This window comes from Lepisma saccharinum, chromosome 1 (genome assembly GCF_977018435.1).
Source record: "Lepisma saccharinum chromosome 1, izLepSacc3.1, whole genome shotgun sequence".
Classification (NCBI taxonomy): domain Eukaryota; kingdom Metazoa; phylum Arthropoda; class Insecta; order Zygentoma; family Lepismatidae; genus Lepisma; species Lepisma saccharinum.
Window position 1 is genome coordinate 103551130 of NC_139229.1, and position 23387 is coordinate 103574516.

A 23387-nucleotide genomic window follows, 5' to 3' on the forward strand; every position below is an offset into this window, starting at 1 on the left:
CCCGTTACGGTGGTTATATTGAAACCCATTAAAGTCCTAGTTACTTAAATCTTACCTTACATATATATACATTTTCTGAAAGGCCAGAATCTCTACTTTCAGGCAGTGAAAACTAGAACATTCCATCTGTAATAGAAATCACACAGCAACCTTTTTTCAAAACCCTTGTAAACGCTCATTTTTGCTTCCCGCAGTGATGAAAAATGAGCAGAAATCCAAGATGGCGGAAGATTTTTTTTAAAAAAAAATCTTTTTGAGCAGGTCACTAGCAAGACCACCTATGGTGAAAATATAAAAAATTAACAAAATGGTCAAGCAACCAATTGATTTAAAATTGGGTGATTTCACATGGAATGACTCTACTTACATAACAGGGTGTTTCAGAAAAAAATTAACAGACTTTTTATTTTCTCCGGTTTTCACATACATAAACTGATGGATGCACTTTTTATGATTTTCAATCATCTTAAAAATACATGTTAACTGCTAACATTATTGAGAATATACTATGCAAAAATCTAAAAACAGTAAATGAGAGAAAGTTATTGGCAAGGAATGCATTCAGCATGCTTCAAAAATGTAAGTACTCGAACATATTAGGAGGTTATTACCTGCCGATTAGTACATCAGAATTATAACACAAATTCAACTTTTTAAAAGATTTTTGATCACTTTGTATTAGGAGTAGCATTAAGCAACAGTCGCCTTTGTAATTTGCAAGTTATAAGCAATATTACTTTTCACAGCCCATATTTACCTGGTTAACTGCTAGTGAAGTTTTCTATGTACAACGCCGTATTAATAAATGTAGACAATTTTTTTTCTTTCACACAATTCCAAAGTTCACATACATGATTGTATAAGCCCTAGAAATAAAAAATATTTGCTTTCTTAGAATGGCCAATGTGCTTTTTGGCTGTGTGGTAAGATTCTGCACTACATGATCTAGTGAAAATGTACTGTTTAGCACAAGGATACCTTTGCTGCATTCACCTCTCAATCAAATCACATTTCCTACTCATTCTACACATGCACGCGCACAATGATTCCATGCAAAGTTCTTCCCATCACTGATATTAGTGTCTCCACCATACACAAACGAGTCAAAAAACCATCACGTTCAATCTCCAGCATTGCCTACTTTATTTATAAGTTCATCACAAATTGCAGCAAGTTCTGAGTTCTCCTTGTCCTTCTGCTCCAACATTTCTTCCAATGAAACAGTTTTCACTTCTGCCTTCTTCAGCATCGCTTTCAACTTTGCTATTTCACCTTGCTGGCTTCTCCTCACATTTTCCAATTCTTGATTTGCACTAAACAACAATAAATATAGGCATCAGTAAGAATATTGCTAAACTGTTGTATATAACAAGAATAAAATTTATCTTAAGGGGATAAGATACAGTTTTGCATAAGATGCACCTTAAATATTGCTTCAGCTTTATTGAGCTTTTAAGGTGCGCGTGCGCGCGCACACACGCACGCCCACACACACACACACACGCCCACGCCCACACACACACACACACACACACACACACACACACACACCACACACGCACGCACCACACACACGCACCACACACGCACGCACCACACACACGCACCACACGCACACACACACACGCACCACACGCACACACACACACACACACACGCATGCACGCTAAATGTAAATGTAATTCTGTATAATATTGTTATCATGAAGTACCCATATATATATACCTATATATATATATATATAGGTATAGATACAACAATATTATACAGAATTACATTTACATTTAGCATTAACAATACTACCATAAAATGTTATCAATAATGGTACAGTGGAACACCAATTTTACATTTTCCCACATTATATATTCAGTCTTGATGGTCCCAACATAGCAAAACGTTATAAAATTTTACATTTTACATTTTCCTGCATTGTAAGTTTTTCAACTTGGTACCCTGAAAAATGTAAAATCGAGGTCACACTGTATTTCTCTAAAACAGTGAGGAAAAAACATGATTATTGAAATTAGCAAATACTCCATCCTGTATTACACAAATGCCATGGTATATTTATACATATATATCAAGAATTCAAGGTAAAAAAAGGTAAAGTGCTCCCCTGTGCTTAGCACCACACCATGAAGGCATACAGGGGGTGTGGGGGTAATGCCCCACACTTTCTTGATCCGGTCATGAGTGAGAGTGATGTGATCAGCATCATGCCCCTGACCGCCTTCACCCCCCAGGGTTTCCCCCAGGTACCCATGTCATTCGATGCTGGGTGGACGCTGGTTCAAGATGTCATTGAATGCAAGGTGCACCTTAGATTCTAAGAAATAAGGTATTTCATTTGTCAAATTCGTAGAAAGAAAAGAGAACAGTTGGTCTATATTATGGATTTCTCTTCCCATGTACCTGTATGCAGATCTTTAAGATAATTATTAAGACAGTTAAAGCTTATTTACAATATATCTCGTGTATGGAAACTCTGATCCTTCAACTTTTCACTAATTAGAGCAACATTTTATCACATATCAGAAAGGCCAGTTCAACCATTCTTCAGTCTGTACACGTGCCTTGTACAGTTACCTTAAAAGCATTCCTAGAGTATTCAAAAAAGTAATACTTCCATAAGCAGCCACGTAAAATTCCAGCGCTGAGGTTCTTGTTAAATTCGTGCTTCGGGAAAGAAACTGTACCATTTGAGTATATGTGAAACAATAGCACACTTTGCATAACTGGCATTAGCTTTCCTATATTTTGTATATTGGTGCAATCACACTTTATTTTCGGGCACTTCATATGATAAGAAAAAAAAAAAGTTGAAATATGACTGCTAGGAGGGGTCTCCCCGATGCTACAGATCCATCATTTTGTATTAGTCTTGGGTTTGATACCCAATGGAGGCACATAAGAGGTTCGGATCCCACTTTAAACTGTAGGTCTAGTTCTAATTATCATAAAGTGGACTTTATGGTGATCTATGGAATCTTTTCACACTACATTTCATTAAGATGGTTTTGTTTGTTGAACAGTTTTGATTGTAATTTTTGTCATAATTAGTAAGTATGTGTATTACAGGCATAGCTCTCGCAACTTAAAAAAAATGTAGCATGTGAAGTCCTTCTTAAATGAAATGGAAGACAATTTAATATAAATTATTACCAACAGAGTAAATAAAAGATACATACTGTTCCAGCTGTGCTTCTGCATGGGTTTTCAATTTCTCATATCTCTGCTCCTGTTTCTTGACTGTTACTTGAAGATCTGCAACAGTAGCCTTCAATGTTTCTTCATTCTTCTTGAAACCTTCTATTACTGATTTAGAACGCTCGTACTTCCTACAAAATAAGATAAACCGTGCATTAGTCTGACCAACATATGTAACTATCAGTGGCGTAGCATGGGCATTTCGGGTGGGAACGCCAAGTCCGAAGGAAGGGTCTGCACTTTTTTGCTTAATAATTTACTTATGGTATTAGTCGCCACAGGTAATGTTTATTTTTTATTTATAAAGCATCATCCATGCATGTTTTAGCTAGAAAATGAGATGCCTCACTATGCAACAAATGTTTTGAACTCTGGTGTTTTATACCTTTCGGCATGACGCAAATCATTATAAAACCTACCTGAATCACTAGCGCCTCTGCACAACAGTAGACATCATTGTTGTGGATGATCCAACTACTGATTGGTTTGGTTTATTTTAATTCGCTTTGCTACCATTTTTGGTTAATCGCGAATATGAATGAGTGATGATATTGATGAAGGGACACTCACAAAGATCACCCGTGCTCACAACGGGATTTGAATCAAGGGCCTCTGTTATCTTGGTGCGCTGTGCAAAACACACTGACACGGAGGTGGGCGGATGATCCAACTTTCGTACACTCTACTAAGGTAACAGTGCCGATTAGTAATTCAGATCACTGTTTATTACGTCTTGAGAATGCTGATAAACATTTTAAAATAATTTTGTCCAGAGACCATTCGATGTTAAGAGTTTTCAAATGAATGCTAAACATTTCCATTGACACAATATTAAGCAGTTAGATAATAACGAAAAAAAAATAGATTTGCGGGTAAGTGGTAGAGCAGCCACAGGCTGAACTTCTACCACGAGGACTTCACCAACTTATTTGACAGAAACTGTGTTGATCTTTTAGTTTTTAATGCACATCACTGTTCGTGCGATAAATTATACAATGCAGTGCCCATTAAGAAGTGCTATATTTCAGTTTCATAAAGTTACGTCAGTCAATATTGCGTATTGTAGCAACACATAGCACGAGTGGCATGAGCTCGAAGAACCGGGTAGGAATTCTACCGCTGTCGTCTGCTTCAGAAGACAGGAAGGGTCACATGAACCAATCATGCACCATTTGAGCATTTGCGCACGTGCTTTAGAGATCCAAGCTTTTCCTCCAGAAAGGCAGCAAGGAATATAGAGTCCTTTATGCCGAACCTGCCCGGCATCTGGCCAGGAAAGGCATTGAAAAAAATGCTAGAACGAGTGTTGTAGTGGAGCGTTGCAAGCGGATCACGAAAAATAGCTATTATAAAACCATGAAGGTCAGACATATATGAAATTAGTCAAGATTTACTTTATACTTACAGCATTTACGCATTTTTGAAATTTTAAATATGGGAACGCTGGGCGTACAGAAGAAAACTACGTTAGAGAGCTATCACGGGGGTGAACACACATATACTGTACATGGCAGACCCATTGTGTCCAGCACAATTAATCTATTGAATCAGCATATTCATAATTTCATCGTGCTTGTGATGAACCCATCATTTTGACATCATCTGTCGCCTCATGCAGTTTGTTTTTTCATCAAAGTTTTATCACAATGGAGACAAAAATCAGGAGGCGGTGCTAGTCTGGTTTACCATACCACAGTAACCATTTTCCTGAGCTTCTGCTACATGACTTGAGCTGCAGGTCAAGCAAAAGAACAGGAGTTTATCACTCCACTGAAGCAATTATTACTGTTCGTAAGCAAAATTTACATCATGTACAACTTTTCCTGTGCTTTTTTGTCTCCTCCTCAAGTTTCTGTTAACTTTGTTAACAGAAAAAAATTTAAACTCATGATAGACTGAACACAAAACCTTAACATGTTGTATTTAGTTATTAAAGAGTATTTCTCTATAATTTGGGATGCGAAAGTTGTTCAATTACACAACCTCAAGCGATCTCAGATCAGATGCCATTATAGTACAATTTCTAAAATCCATCTCATCACCACCTATGTGTGATGAAAGTGGTGGACTGTGTAGAATGGTTGATGTGCATTCTGCACATTTGTTATTTCCTCTATGGAATCACCGATGGATCAATCACTCTCCCACCACCAACCTTCATGGTGAAAGTAAATTAATCTCAATCATTCAATGGTCTTTATTACAGTCTTACATACTCTAACGTTTTCAAAATAAAAGCATGGGAACAAAATATTTGTACTGCTAGGATGAAGCTCATACAAAAAAAAATGTAATGTGTAAACTGTGCACACACTAAATTTCTGTTGCTTTAAAACTCAATAATTTTCATAAGTAAAAAATAAACATTTTGTGCAGAATAACATACAAAATACTAATCACGTTAAACTGTAAGTAGAGTCATTATCTTTAAGCTCTAAATGAACATGGCAGCTGATAATATTTTGCGAACTAATCATTTAAAAAAATCGACAAAATAATTTAAGTTACAATTATATAGTACATCCAAAGTGTTTTATTTTTACTGGAAGAAAAGTTACTGAAATTATTATATAGTTTCATTAACACACTCAACAAACCTTTCTAAAGCAGGTTCATACATACAGAGCATGTGCAGTCGGTGTAAAATAAAAAAGGTAATCGGGAAATTATACAGCACAAACAATGCAGGGCAGGAACAAGACTTAACCTTTTGACACAGCACTAGATCAAGAAAACCCTCAACTTCTATGAAACTATGCAGGCAATCTTTTGCCACCAACAGTTCTTCACACTTCTACCTCCCGGCACTTTGGAACACAACTACCCTACCTAAAACTCTGATTTCACAATACCCATCCACGCCACTAACCTGTGGACATCGGAGAAGGCAATTTCTACATTGCTGAGATGCTCCAGGGCCTGGTCTCTATCCTTCATAAGCGACACTTCTTTTTGTTCAAAAGTCTGTTTCTCGTGCTCTTTTTCTGCAACCAGCTGAGAAATTGTTTTCTCATACTCTTCCATAATAATGCTGAAAAGGAAATCAGTAGATTTTATCGTGAAAATAAAAATTACTTCAATACACAGAAAGGATCTTGAATGTTTTGATGTCATCTGCTAAAGGTGTATTGGTAAAATTTGCTCACATTATAGTCAGTAAATAAATTCACCACTTTTCCATTCTTTTGATGAATGTAAAGCTGTAATTCACCTAGTTTTGTAAAATAAATTTCTATATACAATTTCTTTTTCTAATGCACAACCCATCAAAACCATCCATTGGCATTTAGCAAATTGTTTCAAACTAAACCAGCACCATGTGACAAGCAATTAACATGCCATTTCTTGAAAACTACAGGTGATATTTCAGTTCTGTATTCTAGTTCATTTACACACACACATGAAGGTATGGAAAACTGGATTGAACAATTTGAAATTCTGCAGATGTGCTCCAAATCTGAAGCAAAGAGCAACTGTGGAAAACATCTTTCATCCCTAAACTCTCTATAATTCCTCAGGTTTGACAAAAGGCTCATGTCCATGTCACTTATCTGGGGGGATACAAACTTCAAAAATATTGCCATAAATTCAACATGACCATACTTGCAATCCTTTGAACATGAAGCAAAATGTAGAAGGTTTCAAAAGACAATTGGAGTAATTATTTAATTTGAACACATTCTTCTTCTTCACTCATAGAGAACTGAAATGACACCATGCACACTACTATGAATCGAGTGGTGATGCAAGCTTATGAAGCTTTTTACGTGGATTTCTTTTAACACCAACCTTCAACATTTTACGACTGGGTTCCTCAGTTTCGAAGGATAAAACTGATTCTAATGGCTTGTTCACCACGTCATGTGTGTTTTATGTTTTGTAGCGTACGGTAACACAGCCAACTAGGAAAGAACTTTAGACCAATTAATATTTCGGTGTGACGTAATCTACATACCTCATTTGTTGAGCACCTTGTGCTTTCTCAGAAACTTGCTTCTTCAGGTTGTCTTGCAATTCAAGCAGTTCCTTGATTTGCTGCTGGAGCTGCTCTATCATGCTCTCCTTGTACTGAAGCCTTTCCACAAATGCATCCTCCTGCCTTTTCAGCAGTTCACGAGCAAAGGTAACGTCCTCCAGTTTGGGTTCTTCTGCTTTTGGCTCCTTTACAGATTCACTCTTGGAACTCTCCTTCGTGCTTGGAACTTTAGGTTCTTCTTCCTCCTGTGCAAGAATTCAAGAAAAATTGCACTGAGAAAAGTGTTCTTACTTCAAAATATAACAAAAATGACCGATAAGTTTCTTCACATAGAATGATATTATGAACTTAAGCCTCTTCAAAGGCGAAATTCTATAATATGCTCACAGTTTTGATGTATTGCATTTTACAGACATACTTTAGATAGTAAGTCTACTAAGTCACATTTTTAAAATGCTCACTCCATTTTCTAATATTCAATTCACATTGGCAAACTGCAGATGTTCAACAAAGTACTTTTCTGGTAGAATAATCAGCAATTTTACTAATTTTAATGGCCTGGTATCAATTAATCTGCCTCACTCCTAATATAGAATGTGCGATAGATTTAAAAATTTCAAATGTTTCAGTGCGTGTTGTTAATTTAAGAAAAATTTAATTGGGATTTTTAAGTCACTCTTAATTTCAAATTAATAAATTTCCCTGCAATCCCTTACCGTCACCTCCCATAACCTTCTAACAATCATCATCATGACTTAGTAGAATGTAATTTATGTACACTTTGCAACTTCTTAACTAATCCCCATGCCAAAGAAAAAAAAACACTGTATTGAAAGATATCAACACAAAAAACATCTATTATTAAGCTTTGAATTTTCCAACAGCACAATTCTTGTTTTGCCAGGGATGAGTGAAGAAAAGGCCTCCAGAATCTGCTACTGATGGGTGTATATCGTCATGTGGGAACCAGAAGGACATAACTCCGATTTTTCTAAATTTACAGGAGAAAGGAGGAAATAATGCATTCTTAGGAGTATATTTGACTCTTGAAAGGGGTCAAGTAAACTGGAGATACGCAACTCCAAATATAGCTTTCTCAGAGTTTATTTAACAAAACTAAAAACTGCATTTTTGGAGTTACAAGGTGTACAACTTTGCTTCTGCCGTTTTTCCCCAAAAATATGACGCTGTAATGAAAAACATTGCTTACCCAGGCATTATTCAAAGTATTGTCCATCACTGGCCACTACTTTCTCCCATCTTTCGGGCAGCGTACGAATGCCAGGTCTAAAAAATTGTTCATCTTTGGAGGCGATCCACGAATCGATCCACTTTTTGACTTCTTCGTAAGATTGGAAGTGTTGGTCAGCCAGTTCATGAGCCATTGATCTAAACAGGTGATAATCAGAGAGAGCGATGTCTGGAGAATAAGGTGGGTGGGGTAGGACATCCCATCTTAATGTTTCCAAGTACGTTTTCACCACTTTGGCAACGTGGGGTCGTGCGTTGTCATGCTGTAAAATCACTTTGTCGTGCCTCTCGCTGTATTGCGGCCGTTTGTCCTTCAATGCTCGGCTCAAACGCATTAATTGCGTTCGATAACGAGCACCTGTGATTGTTTCACTTGGTTTTAACAGCTCATAGTACATGACGTCAAGCTGGTCCCACCAAATGCAGAGCATGATCTTGGAGCCATGAATATTCGGTTTGGCCGTCGAAGTGGAAGCATGGCCGGGATATCCCCATGATTTTTTGCATTTTGGGTTATCGCAATGAACCCATTTTTCGTCCCCGGTCACAATCCAATGCAGAAATCCCTTCCGTTTTTGCCTCTGAAGCAAGCAACTGTTCACAAACACATTAACGCCGTTCAACGTCTCTTGGTTTCAGCTCATACGGGACCCAAGTTCCTTCTTTCTGAATCATACCCATGGCTTTCAGACGTTTTGAAATGGCTTGTGTGTCACTGCCAATGATCGTGGCAATTCTTCTTGAGTTTGACGCGAGTCTTCACTCAGCAATGTCTCCAATTCTGCATCTTCGAAAACTTTCTGTCTCCCACCACTATGCCGGTCTTCGACGTTAAAGTCACAGTTCTTGAAGCGTTGAAACCACTCACGTCAGGTTCTCTCACTTATAGCATCCTCACCATACGTAGTGGAGAGCATTCGATGAGCCTCAGCCGCAGTTTTCTTCATATTGAAACAAAAAAGGAGAACCTCCCGCAAATGGCGAGAATTTGGCTCGTACACTGACATTTTCAATCACGAACAACTTCACGATGCACACACCACTCGACTAATGTTTGAATGGGGTTATCTTGACAGAGGTCTAAGCTAACTGCGTGACGTCTGCGATCTGCTTCTTTCGACCGCTACTTCCTGTTGTTGCCACCTGTCAGAAAACGGCGGAAGCAAAGTTGTACACCTTGTACGTTCCTCATTTCACAATGAAAAATAAAATGAAAAATTATGTAATATGCATCCATCTACTTAAAATCTATTTGCGGTTTCTCTGGCAAAATTTTACTTATTTTTTGCACTTAAATAGACAAAAGTTTGCGCCTAAAGATATGGACCATAATAATTCTTACGGAAAATGTTAATATTAACTCCTTACCTGTTTAATCTCTTTCTCAACTTTTGAAACTGGCTTTTGAGGAGATGGTGTAAAAGATATAAGCTTTGAATCTTCACCTTCTGGATGAGTCACCTTCGGGGGTGTTGCAGAAGTTTCTACTGTGCTTGCATCCCCAGCACTGAAGGAAAGATTTAACCACTCAATAAGGAGTAATTTATATGATTACATTAGGGATAAATAAGTAGTCAGTCAATTACAATACAAATAGTAAGAATACCAAATAACTTACGTTATTCATTTCATAAAGTATACGTTACCAACCAGTAACAGTGCCAGAAAAAGAACAGTGTGTGGCGAGACAAGGGAATGAGGTGGGATCTGATTGATTGATTTGCTTTATTTTACTTTGCTTCTTGTGCCACTTTTGGCTAATTTGTGAAGATGGGGATGAGCGATGACATGATTAAATTGATGAATGGACACTCACAAACATTCATACCCAGGCTGTGATTCGAACCCAGGACTCCCGGCATCATAGCACGATGTGCTAACCACTCTGCCATGGGAGCTGGCATGAGGTGGGATCTGTTGGCTTTAAAAGAGTGATGACATTGACTGTCTCTTTTCTCCCAGCATACCTTATTATTTGTACCAAACAGATTCCATTGTGGTAGTACTGGCAGAGGCAATTTCACACAGGTAAAACAGCAAGAACAAAATTCAAGTGAAGCTAGGGTTGGCTCAGTAGCTCGGTTGGTGGAGCAATGGCACTGGTTCGAGTCCTAGTCGAGCCTGCATTTTTTTAATGGAATTTCTACATACTTTCATAATTGCATTTAAAGTGCTTCATTTTGAGGGGCCCCTCTCATCTTGGCAGTAGAATAGAAATTGAAGATTGATTGGTTTCATTTGCCTCTAGCTATAATAACCTAAGTAGTAATGCTCTGGATATGACAAAAGATGTGAATTTTCCATTGGTTTATCTTTCCCATATAGCTCTAAGGTCAATCCAGTCCTTAAGCCTTGTACACACAGAATTTCTAATGTTAAAAAAAAATATCTTGTGGTGAAGGATCTATCAATCTTTGGGTCAAATGCAATTCTGTTAATTATGTTCACACAGATCTTGACATAGGTCTGCGCAAATGACCCCAACATTGGGAGGACAACATTATTACTTAAAATAGTTCACCAAACAATGAGGCTGGGATAAATGTCTCCACAGGGTTTCTATTTATTTTGCAAAATAAAATTCCTTGAATTTTCTAAGTTTTCCACGTACTTTTAGATAACTTTACAATTAAAATAATGATGTGATGTACTAATAAATGTGTGTTCTGTTTTCAACTATGTAAATAAAATTTGTTCAATTAATGAAGATTATTCAAATGAAATTTTCCCTAAAGCTTTGCCTTCCTGTGCCCCCTGATCAAAAGAAAAATCCCTGGCTATTAAAGGCTTCTTAATGTTGATTGGAATTACAAAATATGTTACATAGAAAAGTTATCTGGTCCAAATAATGACACCAAATAAAATTACAAATATCACTATTACCTAACTTCAACAACATATTTATTCATGATAAGGGGAATAAACAACAGGGTTGATAATATAAGACGTAAGCGAATTACTAAAGTTATATCCGCGAAACTTACTTGTAAATTATTATTAATTTTGGTGGCCTCTGCCACCATCCACTTGGGAACTCGATGCTAAAGCTAAGTATCGCAGATATAACTTTAGTAACTTGCTTACGTCTTATAACATATTTATGTCAGAAAAAAAGAGAACCTTTATAATATAATATATTCTTCATTCCTTCTACCTCTTACATGTCACGTCACTCAAAGATGATCACCATGCTCTCCCCATAGTTGGATAAAGCACCTGTGTTTCATCTTACATTACATTCAACTGTGTACATTACAGTTCATCCTTAAAAAAAAAAAATAAACACCACATAGGTGAAGAATTGACAATGAACATTGCTGGTTGAATGCTCTATGCTTCTATTTCAATGCACTTTAAGAAATCTTTCCACTTAACCCCCTTCTCCCTAGTTGATAGAGCAAAATTATATAATTAATGCTGAAATAATAATTTTACGGGATATCTATCAACTATTTACAAACTTACCTTTTCTCTTCTATGCAAGGTGCTGGATGTGGTATGTTTTGGTCAGTAGTAGCCATGGCCCCTACTAAGGGGTCAAACTTCACATACAGTGATTGCTTTCTCAAGTCGCTGTGTATGTTGGAGCTTCCCAACTTGGCCAAGAAATCAAATGATGCTGCATCTTGGAATACTGAAACAATTGAAATCATTGTGACAAAGAGAACATTGCACAGTGTGAAGCACTGAGTAAATGTAAATGCTTGGGATTTGAACTCGGGACCAACGTTTTCTCATATCAGATGTAAACTGTTGAAACTGGGACAATAATCTCTTCTTGAAAATTAGGTAGACTTTGTTAACAATGTAAAAAAAAATCTGTTAGGGGTAATTTTGAACAAAAACTCAGGTCTCAGGAGTTGGCAAAGGCAATTTACCCCTTAGCCCACTCTCAGGTTCTGCACCTGCAAGTAGGTCATACTTTCAGTTTTATGTGGTTATGATGGTTATTAAAATTAACTCCTATAAATTGCGTAAGAGAAAAAAAATAAAAAAATAGCACCTAATGAAAACCAAACCATAGTATACAGCTACAGCAGAATCTACAGTAGCTAGCTCATGTAACTAATACGAAAAGTGCATTATACACTGAACAAATGAGAAAAACAATATTGTACAAAATCAATTTGTAGGCAATGTTAGGACCTATGATGGTTTAACAGTGCACACACATTATCTTTAAAGTAGACAATAAAGCAAGAACAAACAAGTTCTTACAAATCATTAGCAACAAATTATGGGTTCTACTATTTTTTAACAAATCATATATTCTTGAAAACCTAGACAGGATATTGCGGACATGCAAACCAAATTCACTGCTGGAAATATTACTCTGGTTTAAAAATATAACAAAGCAGTCTTTCACACAGACCTTCACACACATTAGAAATGGGAAGGGTTGCGTTTGAATCTAAATGTTAGAAAAGGTCTACTTTGTTGTTTGCCACTTTGCTAAATGAAAGCAAGTTAAGAAGTGAATTTAAAATGTATAATTTAAATGCTTACATAAATTGCAAGTTTTGAGGAAAGAGTATTGTGCATAATTTAGTTGGAAAAAAAAAAACACTGAATGAAAAGTAAAAATGGAAAGAAAGATACCAATCCCAGGTACGATCTTAATAGTATCTAAAAATTTGAAGAGTTCCCTGAAAAGAAGTGGCAGGCTTTGTTCTACAAAAATAATAAACAGAGATGAGACTTGATATACTGACCATGGATCACTCAACAAGACCTGCTAGGCCTGGATTCTCAAAGGGCTCCTATGCCATTCAAGAACGATCTGTTCAAAATGAATTGTTCTGTTAATGAACAAATGAATCAGCTGTGTTATATGCAAAAGTTGTTCACAGATCACTTGGAAACTAATAGGAGCAACATGAATAAATCAAAGTGGTGCTGTGAGAGTCAAAGAAGAGCCGTTACAGTGAAGTTGACAAAAATTATGAACAGCCTGAAGACTGAATGATGATGAGAATTATGTTGTTTTTACCTAAAGGGGAGAGGTTTTATAAGCGTTCACTCAATATCCTATTGCAATAGGAAGGGAATGGAAGAAGTGTTATCATGCAGTTAACTTGTTTGAACGATGCTTAAGCCTAATAAGCAGAGTTCAATGTAGTTTGCTGAAATTACTTGCTGGAAAAACCAAACATTATTTCAAATGAACCGTTAATGAAGTGGCTCTCAAGTATGACATTTATGTCTTACCTGGGCAGAGATGAAGTAAGCCCAGAGGTCCTATAAAAAACATGATTTGAATTAGGTAATGTTATTCCCACACGTTGCTTTGAAATACTATCCTGACTTCCTAGATAGTGCAGTTAAAATATAAAGTTTGAACATAGACTACTGTGAAAAAGTTAAATAGTAATAATAAAAATAATAATTAAAATCAAGATTGTAATGACTCCCTATGCCCTTCTTATCCAGTAAAGCAAAAAATCATTATAACAGAAGCAATCTATTTTCATCTTTAATCCATGAGCAACTAACTTAACTACAATTGAGTTAAATCATGCCAAGTATTTTCCCACAAGATCATTTGTTAATGATTTATGTTTGGGAAAGAAAAGATCTGGCTCTGACCCATTTGTTCATTTTCCTGTGATGAGACTTTCGTTGTGTCGAACAACTAGCATGCAACTTTTAGATCATTCATTCAATTAGTTTCTGGTTTGATAGAGACTCCTCATTCTTAGCTCATTTGGATGGCATGAACAATCGACAGACCCATTCAGTTTCACCACATGCCCCACTTGTATTAACTGCAGTTATTTTTGAGGTTTCAGAATCCTGAGTTTCTTACTATGCCATCATCTGTTTTAAGTGTTCTTGTTTCTCTCAGAAGAAAAATAATGTCATTACTATAATAGCATTTACTAATCTCTAATACCACTCTTCCCTCACAAAATGGTTTTAAATACTCTGTGTGTCTTCTCCCATTGGACAAAGTGACACACAACAAGGTCATCTTGACAATTCAAGTTATTTAAATTCAAAAGTCTAGTTGTTCTGCCCATCACTATATTTTTATATAGTCGCTTATACAGATAGGATGTTACTTTTGCACAATGGAAGTGTAATGCTACACACTGAAACTTGGAATCACAAAGCAATGTTCATTTGTCACGCAAATGTGATTCTTACCAAGAGTGAAATATTTGATTGATTGATTTGTTTCATTTTACTTTGCTTTTCTTCCACTTTTGACTAATTGCAAAGATGAAGATGAGTGATATGAAATTAATGAAGGAAAAACTCACAAAGAAAACCCACGCCCAGGCTAGGATTCGAATCCAGCTCTCAAGGTGAGCTGTGCTACGCACTCTTGCCACAGAGGTTGGTGTGAAATATTTGAGCAATACTACATGGAACCAACTGAATTACACTTCATACTAAATAAGGCAGCTGGCAAATTTGTTACTGTTATCATGACGATTTGCTTTGCTTTATTTTACTTAACTTTTTGTGCCACTTTTGGCTAACTTGCGAAGATGGGGATGAGTGATGAAATTGAGGAATAGACACTCACAAATATCCATGCCGCGATCCCTGACGTCGTAGCACAATGTGCTAACCACTCCACCATGGAGGCTGGCTCTATTAGCATGGCGACTCAGCATTGCTGCACGGTGGAAAAACTGTCACATCGTGTGCAATAAACAGTGATTCTTAACCTTCGCTCACTCTGCCTTTCTGCCTAATTCCACACCAAGATTGTATCATAAATGGCAGAACTGAACGTATGGATAAATCATATTAAAGACAACAGAAGAAACAATCCAATAAGTAAATGCTAATAAAATACCAGCATGCTTAAGAACTGGCCATGCAAGCCATGGAGTTCTTGTAAACTTGGATGGAGAGGGAGAAAAACAAGAGCCTTACCATCGTCTCCTTCATTCTCAGCTATATCTGGTCCAGCCTCACTGTGGTTCACTTCAGCATTGATAGATAACTCTTGACTGGCTGATTTTGGTGATGAAGCACTGTCTGAGCTTCCATCCTGGAAAGACAACATACATTCTCAAATGTAAATTATATTCACATCTAGTGAATCACAGTACAGTGGAACCTTGATTTTACATTCTGCAGGCGAAAATGCTGAAAAAACTTGAAATGCAAGCAAATGTAAAATCTGAAAATTTTATAGCATTTTGCTATAAATCATGAATAGGGAACGGATTTTAAGGTTCAGCACCTTATTCCTTCCTTTTCTTTCATGTTTTGTTGAAAAATTGGACAAAAAATAAATGATTTTCACTCTTCTTGAGCAGTTACATAAAATCCTATAGTCTCATTTTGTAGAGCAGAACAAGAGCTATAAAATGGTATAATATCATTGCAGTGCCAATAGTTCCCAAGATAATGTAGAAAAACCCACGAGAGAAAACACAACTTCAAAGAAACTTATTATTCGGCAGAACCCCAGTTCTCTACGTGGTTCGAGCGTATTATATACAGAAGGTGCAGAAAGAGAGAGAATTGAATAAAGGCATTTTATCAGCATTTTCTTTTTTTCTTGCACCTTTTTGAAAACATTTTTAGAACCTTTTATTTCCCTTTCCCGACCATAATTTTGCACCTTAAGATCCCTTCCCTAACCATAAAGATTGAATGTATAATGTGGGGTGAATGCAAAATCCGGGAACATAAAATCAGGATTTCACTTTATTGATTTTTCCTTCACAAATAAATTGCACAGTGCAAATCTGGCAAGTCTTACTTGTCAATATTAACATTATGTGCAAAGATCAAAGTGATGATATACAAAAAATGAACTTACTTAAAACACAGTCCCTAAATACAAAGGGAGTTTGTTTCAGATTGAAACTTTTCACCTGATCACCTTCAAGAATATAAAGGATAAACAGTTTGTCAACAACAGGATGAATGAAACGTTTGTACAAAGGTGAACTACAATATCTGATAATTACAGATAAATGGATCACATTTTCTTATCAGCATGTACAAAATGATAATACAAGGTGACCTTAAAAAGCTAATTTATTACACAAGGAATTACAATGTGGACACTTTCATACAGATACAGTTTGATATACACAATAGAATCATCAAGTAAGGTAATCATTTATGTAAGAACACAATTTTGTTGAAAATCTCCTTATGAGTTATAAAACGGGACTCATTACAGATATATTTATCATTTATCCATCTCACACAATCCACTTCTTCTGTTCTGCTTTGAATTAATGCAGCAACATGCTATCTTCCTGTGCTCTATTATAAGTATCTTAAGGTACAATCTATCAGTTATGAATTTGAACTCGTATAATATTCATACTATCAATGATACTTTATCCAATAATTTAAAAACAACCTTTCCATTCATACTTATTGTATACACCATCATATTATAATTTTATTTCATGTTCACTTGTGCTTACATATGAGAGAAATTCAACAAAATGTTTTAGTCAATTTTAGAATGACTGTTGTCAAGGCTTTTTCATACCATAAATGTTAATGTTTATGTATGAAGTCGCACATGTTGCAGAACATGTGTGGGAGCCAGCTTGTTTGCATGCAATCACTCTATCTTCAATTGGTGCAATTTCTTAAGCCCACGGCTTATCTGTGTGAAAGCAAGGGGGGGGGGGGGGGTATGGATGACTTCCTGGATCTGCAATGAGTCAACATTTCAAAGTGAATAGGCATAGAATCTTTATCTGGAGGGGGGGGCTGAAAATCCTAACCAAATACAACTAAAAAAGGATTCCCAAAGATCAATATTTCTTGCACAGTGCCAAACGAAATGTTTACAGGCCAATTCTGAAAAATAAACTGAGATGACGAACTGTTGTTCAGACATGGCTAAAGGACATTCTTCCACGTTCAGAATGGGTTAAGAACAGTTTTTCATATAGCTCGATCAGAATGGATAATGCCGAGGACTTGATATTCTCACCCAATGTGATTACTTTGGGGCATGTCAAGGACTTGTGCATGTGTGTGCAACCTCGACTTGCCAACATACCTCAAATGCAGGATTGCTGCAGCTGTCGAGACCATAACACAAGACATCCTAACCAGGATGTGGCAATTAAGACTTCACTGGGCCTATGGCTGACAGTAGTGAAGAAGTTCTTGTAATACCCTCGTCTTTTGAAAATCCAATATAATATTCCAAATTATGAAAAATTACATCGGCATAAATATCTTTCTGAAGCATTCCTGATAATCTTGTCACGGGCATAGATCATTTTATTAAGGGGTGTGATGGTTCTGCTGCAATACACACAGGCTATATTCATGAATTTTCATAGGGAACCATACAAAAACTAAAAAATTACGGATATAACTTTGGGTTCCTAGTGAGACAATCACAATTATTTATTTATTTTGCCCAGAAATTGCAGTTTCATCAATAAAATCTGTTCTAAGCAAATTTGGCAGCTTCCCCAGGCATGTATATGCTACCAGAAAAATGCTGTAATGATCGGGCTTCGAAAATTCACATGGAACAATGAGTTTAGTTTGTTCTTAAGCCTGCCTATGTGCAGAAAGGCCTGGGTTGGGCCTACAGTTTAAAGTGGGATGCACACCACTATGCTATCAGGAGCCACTCGTAAAATAATGACGAAGTTCATTAGACCAGGTATATTTTCCTGCATGTACAGCCAATGGCAGAGATAATGGTAGGCAAATTGTCCATCACTATAGTGCAGGAGGCCTTAGAAAGAGCATTTCGCAGGCTAACAGCAGACGTCGCTCGCACACTATTGCCGATACTCTCGCGTCGTCTGCTCCTCAGCCGAACAAACAGGCCAAGATAGCAAGAGGCAGAGGTCACTCACCCTTCCAGAAGGGTGCAGCGAGCTAGCTGTGGCAACCGGGCTCGCTCATTTGCGGACCTGATTGGTTCTCGCAGACACCCCCATATTGTCGTCTGCTGTAAGCCCGCGAAGCGATCTTTCTAAGGCATCCTGCACTATAATTTCATTCTTTTCTATTCTATATCCTGCGTCGTTCTTAGAAAAGGGAATTCTGTTCATGTGAAGCAGATGTTTTCCTCCGCTTATTGATGTTTTTATGTCAATTCACGATCATCATATTGTGGAAAACAGACAGGAGGAAAATGATGGACAATTCCCATACCATTTCTTTTGTTGTTGGGTGTACCAGCCAAACTGATATATAATGCAAAGGTAGACATTTTTCTCAGCACATGGTTAAGTTAATTAAAACAACACACAGATCCAAATTAGTACAAAAGATACAGTAATTACATGGTACTGCACATAGTTACTGGTATACACATTCCATACAGAATAGGAAAAGGTACCTCCAACATAAAAATAAATGCAATATCATTATCAGCATCATTAAAATTGCATGAAATATACAGCAAATATCACTAAATTGTGAAATAATTGTAGTTCTAAAATGCATATTTTAAAATTTTGAAATAATAAAATGCAATTTGATAATTCCCCAGGTTGCTGTTGTAGATTAAGAGTGAATCTCACATGGGAATTCCTAGCTAAAACAATCTTAAAGGTTACGTTAGGTGCCATCCCATGGGTTGCTATTTGTACTACATGCTGTAAAGGTTTTCTCACTGTGAAAACTGCATATTTAGATTCTGTAAATAACTACGATTAAAGACATGTTAGAATATTCATGGATATCTACATTTCACATTTGATTACTGCTGCAGATGGTCTCGTAATATCCTATTTTGTGAAGAAAATTTACATAGGATTCCTCCCAATTACTAGAGTTCAAGCAATTCACGATCAGAAAATGGTAGCTACATTTAATCTTGAATTGTTTAAAATGAAATTTTAGCATAATCACAGAAATATACAGTTAAAAAACACCGCAAATGGACAAATGAGGAAAAAAAAGTATATCGGGAACACAAAACCTAACAATATAACAAACGAAACAAATATTTACTTTGGGGAGGGAGACTGAATTTTACTATCAGAACACCACAAATGAAGGAAATAACTCAATTAACAAAATGTATATATTATGCTGAAGAGTCAAACAAACAACTACTGTACATCAAGGGGTGCCAGGTTCGATATCTGGTGGAGGTACATAGTGGTTCAGATCCCACTTTAAGCTGTAGGTCTAGTTTCGATTCGACTTCCTGTCCATAAAGTGGACTCAAACTCAATAAACAACTGCAACAATTATTTGGAAAAGACATTAGAATTAGCATACGTTACAAGACAAAAACATACTTGAGCACATTGTCACGGGCTAAAGTACTTTCTGCCTCTTCACTGGATAGCAGTAAGTTTCAGATAGCCATTCTGCATGGGAGGTAGTGTGAAATAAATCAAGCAGAAAAAGTTATATATTGATACTAATTTAGACATAAAAACTGCTGTATTCTTTTATGGCACTGTATTACTATGGCTCACTATTATATGGCCAAAATGTAGAGTATGCATTTTTCTAAAGTATGGGCTACAAAACATTTTAACAAGTTGCTTGCCTATGATCATGAGAATGTTAACAGTTATATGGTGGAAAACTTAAAATTTGGGTTTTGCTGTATCACACCTGGTCATACAAAATATTTAGTGTTCAAATAACAGTGCTCCTAGTGGCATCCAGGGAAACATGAACTGGAAGCCCATCCAGCAATGAAACAACAGTGGGGGCAGGGGTCATCGAAATTAATAGAACCACTAAAGTAAGTCTTGCAGATCAAGTTAGTAATTTGCTTATGTGTATTTATTGTACTACCGCATCTGTTATTCCCCAAACATGAATTGACTAACTTCGTTATCACAGAACACATTCTGTAGAAACATTATCTTCAGAGAAAAACAAATAAAAATCAATGATTTTTTACATTATATATATATATATACACACAAATAATGAAGGAGACAGTAAACACTTACCACACGAATAGAAATAATTCAATATTTCGCGATCTGAGTCGCATTTTCAAGAAGGTAGATAAAAGATCGACGACCCTATTCCTGTGTTATGTGGCTACAAACAAGCAGAAATGAAATTCCCTGACTTTTCCAGGTTTTCCAGGACAAAATTTACATTTTTCCCTGACAGTTACCAATTAAACTAAATCGATGTTTTTGCAAATGGAAATAATAAACTCAGACAGATCCAGGTATGGATTTGTTAAGTACCAATATTATCTTCTATGACACTGAATTAATATCTCTATTCTCTATGATTTGAATTCAAACAGCAAAATAGGGAATTGAAAATTATTACAATTCACAAGCTAGGGAAGGATTATGGAATTTTATCATACAGAGTAAGTTTAAAATAAAATACTTGATTATTTTTAAAGTTACGACTAAATGAGATTAGAGTGAATAGTGATTGATTAAGAAATACATTTTGTAATTTATCAGTCTCCTTTATCCATTCTCGGTATTATATGCTGATATTTCCACTGAGGTTTGGAACCCTCTGCTTGCAAGAACCATGAGTGCGGACTCATTTTTCGATGCATACAGCTACTTCTCTCTTCTCTGTAAAGCAAACAACTTAACTCTTGCATATAAGTGAAACAATTGAATTGTACAAAAGAAAGTGTCATATTTCTTTACATTATCAATGGGATTTCTGCTTCAGTACAGTATATCCAAGTGAAGTACTGTGAAACTGACAACATGCAGTTATACCAGTATTTTTTTTTTTCCTTGTATATACGCATTGCTTGCATGATAGAATTATTTTCCTGTAGTTTACGGTTATTACAATAGAATCATACAATACAATCCCAGTAGAATCATGGGAAATGGTTCAATGGTTTACTGTATGTGCAAATTACAATTACTTTATATTTGATGGCAAAATCTATCAGCAAAATAATGGTCTATCAATGGGAAACCCAGTATCCGGAATCATCTCCAGCATTTTCCTTCATTACATAGAATCTCCAATTGTTAATGCGATAGGTGCGGATATCAAACTCTACATCAGATATGTAGATGATGTGCTAATTATTGCTAAAAATGAGAACACCATCATGGACGTATTTAAATCGTTAAATGAATCACATCGTTGCATAAAATTCACTTGCGAACCCATGAATAACAATGTAATTTCTTTCCTTGATCTGCAAATTAAGACAACTGACTCAACAATTCAAACATCAGTCCATAGAAAAAAATTAGCGGGGGAAAAATACATCCATGCCAAATCAGAACATTCGCGTATAACAATGGATAACATATTTTTAAATTTTTTCCTGAGAGCACAAAGACTATGTTCTAATAATGAGGATATCAAAAATGAAGAAGAAAGGCTCTTTAATATAGCAAAAGAAAATGGCTTTCACACTAACAGAATAAACCAAATCAAAAAACAAGTTGCAAGAAAACTAAAGGAAAAGAGAAATACAGACAAAGATGAAAAATCTGTTGAAAAGAAATTTGTGTGCATTCCATTCCACAAGGCATTCTCACATAAAATTGCAAAAATTTTTAAAAGTTTTAATTTCAAAATTGTTTTTAAATCACCAAGAAGTTTGGAATGTACATTTAATGAATTCAAAATGAGAAACTCGCTACCAGATGTGGAAACCACAGGAATATATAATATAAGTTGTTCATGTTCAAAAGATTATGTGGGACAAACAGCAAGGAAAATGGCAATAAGATGGCATGAACATGATTTGGACATTATAAATATAAACCCAAGAACAGGTTTGTCAACTCATATCATCGAAGAGAAGCATTTGATTAAAAAGAGAAGGGTTTTAAAAAGATTAACGGGAAACACAGAGTTGAATGTCTGGGAAGCCTCGTTCATTGCAGAAGAACACTGGAATAAATTAAATAATGAAAATGGTAACATAGATCCAGTGTGGAGTTTTCTTTTTCACAAATGGAGTAAGCCACCATCTTTAAAATTTAATGTAACAGAAAACATCAAGAGACTTTGTGAAAACAATGATGAATTTGAATTACCTGATGATATTTGGGATTCATAATTTAAAAAAAAAAAAAAAAAAAAAAAAAAAATCTAAAATAAAAATAAAATAGACTGCTTTTTTCAGTCAAGTTGCTATATTACAACAATGTAACATTGACAACATCCATTATATAACAGATTCTTTTTGTTTAAAAATTACTAACCATTGTTATAACTGTATCTTTAGTCAAAATGAAAATAAATGTCTGATGAAAGGAGCGTGTGTTCTCCTGAAACGTCACAAAGAAAAAACTGTTTTCTTATGCTTGTAATAACCGTAAACTACAGGAAAATAATTATACCAGTATTGCTGACGAAAAGGGTATGTAGATATTAGAAATTTAACGCAAGCAATTTATAGAATTGCATTGTATAGGTAGGTACCTGATTTAGCTAACCAAACATTAAAATAGGAAAACTATGTTAATAACAGCTTCTGAAAGTTCATATAAGAGGGGCATCCTGAAAAAAGCTCCAATGGTGCGTGTACGCAGCACCAGTGGCCGGAGAGCAACACACACGTGGGCAGGAAGAAGTGGCATGTAGCTGTAATCTGGTAGTCACAATGCAGCCATTTTAGGACAGTTCTAGGTTAAAGATAGCAGCTCTCATACAGTCTGCCACTGACTGCGATGTACCCTACATGTAGTAATCAGATTTTTGCAAGCTCAGAATTTGGCACAGAGCCACCAGCAATCTTGTGAGGTGTGCAGACCCGACGTCGTGAGTGACCAAGTGGTCAGACGATGGTGCAGACAATTCACAGAAGGTCAATCGAATGTGCACAACCCCATACAGCTGAGTACACGTGGGCCCTTTGCATCATTTCAGGTGAGATATCTTTGATCACTCCCCTGTACAGCCCTGGCATTGCATGTACAGACTTTCATCTCTTTGTTCAACTGAAGAGGTTTCTGGCAGGACAAGGATTTGACAGCTACACTGCGGTAGAGACAGTTCCAGTCTTTGCTGTCAGGCACATATGCCATGGGCATACAAAATTTAGTACCATGCTACA

The 23387-nt window shown here is 36.2% G+C and overlaps 1 protein-coding gene across 1 annotated transcript in view; it reads right to left on the reverse strand.

The window, feature by feature from the left end:
• Positions 1–340: 340 nt before the first annotated feature.
• Positions 341–23387, reverse strand: part of LOC145998877 (uncharacterized) — a 163920-nt gene continuing 140873 nt past the window's right edge. Inside the window, exons 6-13 of the mRNA XM_083135577.1 lie at positions 15323–15440; positions 13643–13672; positions 11900–12068; positions 9803–9941; positions 7163–7428; positions 6077–6238; positions 3189–3338; positions 341–1313 (exon numbers count right to left, since the gene is read on the reverse strand). Coding sequence (XP_082991703.1) covers positions 1121–1313; positions 3189–3338; positions 6077–6238; positions 7163–7428; positions 9803–9941; positions 11900–12068; positions 13643–13672; positions 15323–15440 — 1227 coding nt within the window. The 3' untranslated portion in view covers positions 341–1120. The remainder of the gene's footprint in view (positions 1314–3188; positions 3339–6076; positions 6239–7162; positions 7429–9802; positions 9942–11899; positions 12069–13642; positions 13673–15322; positions 15441–23387) is intronic.